At 42.0% G+C, this 8924-nt stretch overlaps 1 protein-coding gene across 1 annotated transcript; it reads right to left on the bottom strand.

The window, feature by feature from the left end:
* Positions 1 to 2729: 2729 nt before the first annotated feature.
* On the bottom strand, positions 2730 to 8255 carry LOC140234187 (dual specificity protein phosphatase 10-like). The gene is made up of 3 exons (XM_072314258.1): positions 7092 to 8255; positions 5640 to 6047; positions 2730 to 5147 (listed from the first exon to the last, which is right to left on the bottom strand). The coding sequence occupies exons 1-3, from the start codon at positions 7915 to 7917 to the stop codon at positions 4813 to 4815; spliced, it is 1569 nt and encodes a 522-aa protein (XP_072170359.1). The 5' UTR covers positions 7918 to 8255; the 3' UTR covers positions 2730 to 4812.
* Positions 8256 to 8924: the final 669 nt, after the last annotated feature.

The following is an 8924-nucleotide window of genomic DNA, read 5'->3' as shown; positions in this document are numbered from 1 at the left end:
ATGTAAATCGACAGTTTCGTAATCAACATGGTCTTGCAAATCAAGTAAAAAAATACTTTAGGGTGAGGTCACTGTCACCTAAAGTGGTGAGTCACGTGTTAATTCCGACTAATTCACAGATTAATGCTCAAGTAGAAAAATATTATAGCTATCACAGGGGACTCGTGTAAAGGGACTCTACCCAAAGGAGGAGCAATAATTAGGACATGATAGGCTATTTTGGGCGTGGTTGAGACTGGATTGTGTTAGCCATGATTATCTTAACGCTCCCCAATTGCAATCGTTTTAAGCCCTGTTAAATCGTATCCCTCTATCACACATCATGCATGGTGCAATTAGGGGCGTTGAGGCGTGGCTCGAAATTTTATGATTCCCTGCCGTGTGGGTATGGATTACGCCTCAGGAAATGGGTGTGGACTGCCTATATCAACGTCTGTCCAGCCCGCACTTACCAGACCTATCAGAGGGTGTTGGTCCCACACACAGGGGGGCTTCGCTTCGTCCGGGTGTGGCAGTGATCTTGATGTATTTACAGAATATCGCACTCGACAAGATTAGAGTGAGAATAATCCATAGTTAAGTAAGCTGGCAAGAATTGTTTTTCTGTCTGCTTGTCGTTATCCATTCTCCATCGTAGGGGGCGTTCGTGAACTTACAGGGAATGGGCTGTGCTCACTCGCCAACCACCGGAGCTAGAGTACATTAACTGCACTAAAATCTTATCCCCTGTTTGTTTTCATGTAATAGTGTTCTAGTCAGCCGGCCACCATCATGAAAATAGACCAAGGGCAGTCATGTGACTCAGTGTGGGGATATATCGTTACCTAGCGTGGTGAATGCAAAATTTTCCTGCCGGATAGAAGAATGCTTCGCCCCCGCCCGACACCCAAAGAAGGGGAAGACGAAGTAGAAGAAGAAGAGAAAGACAAAAGAAAATATAAAGATGAAGAAAAAATTAATGAAAAAAGATGAGGATGATAAAGAATGAATAACAGAGAATCATCAGAGTACAGAGCTGAAAGTGCCGATCTTCTACATGTTTGTATTAATTTTGTCTACATGTACATGTAGTCTAGCAAGCGAAGGGAATAGAAACTGCACGATGGAGAAGATCATCAACCTATATAATAACGCAATCACGCCCCTTAAAGAGACTGATAATTGACTGAAAACAATAATTATGGTCATCACCCTGTAGGAGAGTCATTATTCACACGAAGATGCCCTTTCTAAATAACTGAAAGACAGACAGTAAAAACGGTAAATAAACAAAGCGATGATAAAATAAGAATGAGTCGCTCTAATTGCCAATGATGAGGCAGAACCTAGTCATATGGCGGAGTGATGCGTAATCATGCTGTGTGGGCTAAATTAAGACCATGAGCTACGTTGCTAATCTGGTTTGGTGTCAAACGCACGTGTGCGCGTAAGGGTATACAAGCATGTACAATGTGTATCCCCTTCCCTTCAGGCGATAACTACACCTACTTGGAATTCATTAGCAATTTGTCCTTACGTAATTGGAATGGTAGATTGGTCATGTGACGGTCATTATTCCCGTGTATTATGACACTTTCGTTCGGTAGACAATTACACGTATTATCTAAAATACGCATTTTGCTAATGTATCATTTATAGATTCTTTTTTTCTAACCTATTTACACACATTAAAGTGTTCAAGTTTTTGATTATATCTATTGATGTTATGTTACATTCTATCCTTTGGTTTCTCCTTAATTAGATAGTAAATGGATTGACGTTTAATTATCATTATGGTTTGGTTTTCATTTGTTTTAATTCACTTGATTGAGAATTGATTTCTAAATCAGGAGAAATATTACAAATGGTGCAATGATGGATTACCTTTGTTTTTGCAGCCAAGACGAGTTCATTAGAAATACAATGTACATATAGTACATGTACTTTCACACTTTCTTCTGAGACAATTAACTCTTTCTATATATGTAAAACAATCAGCGTCACGTCTACAGTATTTCCATTCACCCCCTCCCGTGCATTTCCTCCCACTTGCTTGGCCTTTAACCCCCCCCCCCCCCAACTCTTCACACGCCGAACACTAAAAGACGAAATAACGAAACAAGGCAGGTCGCGATCAGCCGCTGACTCTAGCCACCTATAAGGTAATCTCGGAACACTCATCACTGACTGGTCACTTAGGATAAATATTAATCACTTCCGATTGGCAACTTGACCGCTTATAGCAGGATTTAACTTGGCCATTAGTGAACAGGATTAGTACATCGATGCACCCTCTCACGGTTTAGTACAGAGCGTCTCTTTCGAAGATAATCTGTCTGCTGTGAAATACGCAACCTCAATCACATACACACGGACATGCACGTTCTCTTCTCCAATCTCCCTCATTGTATATGTATGTATGTATGTATGTGTGTATGTATATACATATATATATATATATATATATATATATATATACATACACACACACACACACATATATATATATATATATATATATATATATATATATATACACACTTAATCGCCCCACCTCGTCTCTGTATAAATTCAGTTACACGTACAACCATCACCTTACATTGTAACTCTCTCCATAATGAAGTCCGCAGTCCATCTCTCGCGAAAATATTAGTTACAGCACACACTCACAAAATATGCAATAATAATAATGATGAAACAATAAGTCTCCATCTGAACTGTAGCAATTATTTCCAAATGCACACATAGGGTATGTTTCGTTGTATTTTTAATGATTTTTGTCTTTGTTTTTTTTTTCCTTTGTCAATTCACAAATGTACGAAATACTGTGGCAAGAAAAAGTTTTCTTCGGCCGGAAGAACTCTAATCCAATTTGACATGCCAATGCGATGGGTTGAAGAAATCAAGGAGGTACCGAAAAAGCTGAAAAAAACAAAACAACAACAAAACTACGGGAAAATGAAAACACTCGCCTCTTGAATTGTCCAGGTATTGACTTGAATACTATTATTTGTAAGTGTATATCAAATCTCAACCTGTCAGAATAAATGCTTAATAATACCGTAAGAGTACTTTATAGCCCATTTAGACAATGAGTAGGCCTACATAGAAATGAAATGGATATTGTGAATGTATCCATCTTGAGTTACAGCGATTCCATGTGTCACGAAATTTGCTTTTAAAATCGTTGAGTGTACACATTTCTTTAAAGAAAATACATGTATCGCTCCTTAGCGTTTACAGAGTCTTTTATGTCTTACTCCTATATTAGTGAAGTCTACTTTCTTCCCGTAATATACCCTCTCAATTAGTCTCTCTTAAGTCGTTTTCATATTGTAGCGGTTAGTATCATATTTCTGTTAAAGTAAATCATGTTCTTTGTTATCATTATTGCATTTTTTCTTCCATCGGCTGTTGTCGATTAAATTCGTATTTGTTGAGGATGCCCCTACACTATGAGTGTTTACCGATGGTAGGAGTCTTATCAAAAGACAAATTGGCGCCGGAATACCTTAATAGTCTGTTTCATATTGCAGAGTACACCTTGGTGTCCTTAATTTTGTGGAAGTACCATGATTACGTTTATTATATAGAACTGGATAGCAATAATATTGTAAGAAAACAAAAACAAAAAACAGAGATTATTAAGGAAAAAGGGTATAAAGAAAATTTGAACATCACGTGACTGGTTAAAAAACAACAACAAACCAACACCAGAATATTGCACATGAAATATGATATCAATGGTCTAAAGGAGGACTCGTTTGAATATCCCAATACTTTTCTCCCCTGCCACCAGGAGTATTTGCATGTGGTGCTAGTCATGAACGCACCTAACGCAAAGAAAAAAATACTCTCTATTGCACGATACAACGATCCACTTAATACCCCAAACGATCTGCACCAGTCGTGCGATTTTACAGTCTCCGATTTTTACATTGCCCGTTTTGTTTCATCTAATAGTTACCTATTTATATCTAGAAATGCGATTCATGGCTCACTATAATTTTCATTCATCATCATGTCCTTATTTCTTTTTTTCATACTGTAATATTGTCAGAAGTTGATGAACTGGTTCCTAACGTCAAACCATCATTTCCCATTTCAAATTGTCTTTAGGATTATAAACACTGGCTTCCCAAAAGGATCCATATAAATCTTGTCGCAACAAATCTTACAAAAAGGAAGAAAAAAAAAAGTTGAGCTAACCATTAAAATACTGAGCCAAACAATCACACTTTTCCTTAATGCCAAACCTCTTATTTGTGCTGGTGCACTGTTTTGTTTCGTGAGGCAATATCAAAAATACCATGGAGAATTTGCATCTTCTGTGTTTTTTTTTTTTCAATCGTGGTGAAACATCGAAAATAGTACTCTCCGAAAAGCAGTAAACGTGCTCATATAACAGCGACCTGCGCTCAGTGTTTACCTTTGAAAAGGAAGCTGGAAGCCGAATTTTAGCTATCATCATTTTGTTTAGCTCTATGGCACAGGAGTTCAGACAAAAAGTATTTAGATATTGCTGAGACCAGAGTGGTCAAAATCTTTAGGTCCGTGTTGAAGCAGACTGTTTTTGGTTGCAGAGAAATCCCTAGTACTTCTCGTGTTTGCGTTGCAGTCCTGGTGATGAGACAGAATGCGGGCACAAAGAGTTCGACAGAATTATTGTCCTGCACAAACAGGGTCACCGCACCTTTCCTCAATCATCCTTTTTTATCAAAGTCTTGACGAAAAAGGCTTGAATTCAAACAAAATGTTCTCTCTGGGTTAGAGTCCCCCATGAGTCTTTTCTCATCATTTTGCTAGAGCCACACGGGTGAACGTTTTATCCCGCTACGCCTCCGAGAGGCCAGTGTCCATCTCCACGATAGGAGTGCTGGGTCGGCTCTGGTGGAGCTGCTTGGCGCAGTTGGCTGGCGGAGTTTCGGCCAGCCCTCTGCCGACGACTCGCTGGGCGGCCAGCTTGAGTCCCTGCTCGAACTCCATGAGCTGCCCGACAAAGCCGAGGTTTGGTGCGATGATGGGTCGCTTGTTCTTCACCAACTGATAGGCCTGGGTCATCGACTGGTTCATGTACTTCATCACATAAGCAATGGTGATAGTGGACGATCGGGAGATACCAGCATGGCAGTGCACCAAGACACGGGCATTTCGGCGACGTGCTTCGTCTGCCCGGATAGAAAAGAAGGTGGAAATGGAGGAATAAAAATAAAAGTGCATAAATTTGCTTCTGCAATTTGCAAATCTACATGTATATTATTATGCCATACAAATGTAGGATATTAAACCAGGAGGCATCGGGGGAAATAATTCACTTAATACATGTAATCATAGAATGTAAGGAAGTCTGAATTGGGACGGAGGAAGAACAGCGCCATCTCTCGTCTTGCTCTGTCACTCTATCCTTTACCATAACAATTCGTATGCGGCATAAGATACTATTATAACAGGTAAATAGCTAAGCAAAACATAACCTTCTCCCCCTTTCTGTTCAAGAGGTAACAACATCATCAAATTTGTCATCATTTTTAGTTTCTTGTATTTTTTTTTAACACAGTGTAAATACAGTGTACGACCCTGACATTACCGTCGTCCAATCTTTTATACGTTGAAGAGAGACATAGGATAATTACATTTCGCAGAGCTCTGCTTTGACTCACCGATAAAGTCATAGGCTTTCTGGAAATGGCATCTGAGATTGATGAGTCCGTTGTCGCGCACGGGTATCCTGAGGTAGTGCATGGCGCTCTCGCCTTCGTGGAAACAAGGCACTGTGTTGGTGACGTTCAGCACGTAGCCGATGCCGTGGTGGCGGAGCTCGTCTAGGTTCGCGGCATCCACTTCGTTCCCGACGTAGAGGTGGGGGAGGATTTGGGTCATGGGGATACCTTCAGAGGGACAGGCGCTGCCACCTCGCAGAAGGTTTTCGCTGTCCGACGTCGGGCTCGGTGGCTCCTCGCCGTGCTTGGGGTCCTGGGATGAGGTAGACGACGAGGTGGCCGAAATCGTATTCCTGAGCTCGCTGACGCATTGCGATTCGCTGTGGTTCAAAAACTCCTTGATACCACCTGCACAAAAGGAGGAAAACGCAGTCGATTAATATTTTGATAAGCGTATGTTTTATTACATTGCATCTATACCTTGCTCAGACATACAAAGGTACTTCTTTTTTTTTTTCTTTTTTTTTTTACAAAGTCTCTTGGTCCACATATTATGTTCGGTATATGAGGTAAGCAACAGAGCATATCTTTTGCCACAAAATGTTTAATATATATTGCAAAATGTACAACACGTAGCAGGCCATCATGGAATTGTATATTGTAGATACACATTCAAAATTTATGAATTGAAAGTACTTTCAAAACCTTGGATTAATATACTGTCTGTACTTGATAGTATGGAAATCGCCCTTGCGCATTCAAAGTGTGATAGAAAAAAGTCTTGTAAGGATGTGATAGAGATGCGTTTTGGACCTTGCAAAGAGTGCAATGGTTTACATTCACAAAATCACAACCCCGATATGAATTATGCGAGTTTCGGGTGGACCAGTCCGCAGGGATGATCAGCCATAGAGCAGCTCGGGGGTGCGGGAACCCTCCGAGCTGGCCATCACATCACAGAGGTCTGAGATGAGAGTGAGAGTTCATGGCTGCTTCCCACTTTTAGGGCAGGCCTGTGCTGGCGCGAGCAAGAGGGGTAGAACTGGAGCAGCGATGGAGGCGATGGGTGCATGGCGGATGGTAAGATGACGGCGGGGAAGGGCGAGCCGAGACTCACTCCATCTCCGAGAGAAGGGCTGCTCTGGAAAAATTGGTATACAGAGCAGAGGAGTGTCATGAACCTCATCTACCTCTCGCCACGTCCACCCTGGCCCTGCAAGTGGCCACCAACCAATACCCGATACCCACTACTATCGAGCTACTCAACAGGGCAAATTGCATATTTTTGGCACCTTTATGTATTAAAGTTCATTATTCATGAAATTTACGGGCACACTTCCAATAATCAAGACATGGACACCGTAAAGGTATTAAACGAATTAAACGAAATGAAACTAAATTATGTATTCTTTTATTTTTCTGCCTGTTTGTGTTGTTTCCAACAGTGCTTACCTTTCAGCAAGCGGACATTGACTCCTTCCTTACGCAGCGCCTTGATTACAAGCGATGTCGGATGATTTACGGGGAGACTTTCCATTCCCTGAGTGTCCTCGTCGTAGACGACGACCTCCTTCCCATCCTCCAGGCGTCTCTGGAACTCGAGCTTGCCTTCCTCGGACGTGACGAGATCGACGAGGGACAGCTTGCCCTCGCGAAGCCGTCGGCAGGAGAATCGGCTGGCGCAGTTAACATTGAGTGCACCAGAGATGTGTCGCCTGCTGAAAGCAAGAAACGGCCGGATATCAACCAAGATCATGGAGCGGGTCCCCAGGTGGCCATGGGTCGCCAGCCGTGGTGCCTGCAAAGACATAGAGTAGCTATCCAGTCGCTTCAGCAGCTCCTGCGGGAGAACGACGGGGGTGTTGCCAGAAGGGACAGCTGCGGTAGAGGCTACCTGGTTAAGATTCCGATTGTCCATCTTGCAACGAAGCCTCGGGGAATGGCATTGCAATTTATCGGGTGCGATAGAAAGCATAGACGCCGAAGATCGGGAGGCGAGGAGGCCCTTGTGCTCACTGGCTTTCGAGCCTACGCTACCTGCCTTGAGTGCACTGGCGCAGAACGCGGACGATGAATAGGAAAATGGCGACGCCATGATTTGGTATGCTACTGGGCTGTCAGTTGTGTCGGTCTCGAGCGAAGGAGGAATCGTTGGCGGGCTTGTTTCACTGAACGCGAAAATGTCCGACTTCGATTGTGCAGCAGGCTCCTTATTCGTAGGTACAAGAGGTGAACATAACTGGACAGAAGTAGACCTTGATGAGGCGTCAGGAGACATTGAATGCAAACGACGTATAGAACAGAACACTCAAATGCAAGCTGTATGTAATGCAACGGCTGTACAACGGTATAATATTAATAATATACTATACTGTTCGCAGTGCAGTGGAAGTATGAAAATATACAACTGTACGCAGATATAATCCTGTAGTTTCCCTGTTACAGACTCGCCGAAACAACACAGGTACCGGGGCAAACTGTTGATCAACAACACGATATTTCGTTGCACAAAAGAAATATAGAAAAAATACAAAAATACTGCTCCTTTGCGGACATATATTTACAGTGTTATATCCAATATTTCAGGGGACGGCAGAACACAGTACAACGATACGAACGACATGTACGGAGCGAGTGAACATCTGCGCGGCGGTAGCTTTGGTGTGTATATATGCCCTACTCCTTTCTCATTCGCCAACTCAAACAATGACATCATTGGCAGTTCTATTTTAGGATTCTCGAATGGGCAAGAAGCCTGTCCGCTGCGGACTTCTGCGCATGGCTAATACACCACACTAAATGAGATCGAATGTGTGTGGACACACTGCTGTTATCACAGAGCTCGAGATGGATATGAATATGCATAAGGGAGTCAAGCTTTTACGAAAGGAGTATAATCTGCGTGTCATTGGTAATGTACTTGAATATATCCCTCTATCACCGCATCCACGATTATAACCTATCATTACATCTTTAACCATTAAACTATAACCTGTTTTTATGGTCATATTTTCATCAAGCACACCTAACAGAAATTTGAAGAAATAAAAAACGGCCTTCGAAACACGATTTCGCCATCAGCAGTCAAATTTCTCTCCTTCTTCGAGTCATTGTTTTTCACGCGATCATTGCGTATTCTACTTTCATTGCATCTCAGCTGCTTATTGCGTAATCGAGTTTATCATGTATGTAACTTGACGAGTTTGCATCTATTCCCAGAATAACTGGTAGAATTATTCAACTGCGAGCGAACTCGCCGTTTGGTAAGAATTAGTCATGACAAAT

The sequence above is a fragment of the Diadema setosum genome, chromosome 1, assembly GCF_964275005.1.
Source record: "Diadema setosum chromosome 1, eeDiaSeto1, whole genome shotgun sequence".
In the NCBI taxonomy this organism is placed as follows: domain Eukaryota; kingdom Metazoa; phylum Echinodermata; class Echinoidea; order Diadematoida; family Diadematidae; genus Diadema; species Diadema setosum.
The sequence above is the reverse complement of the archived record's forward strand: the minus strand, read 5'-3'. Positions and strand labels throughout refer to the sequence as shown.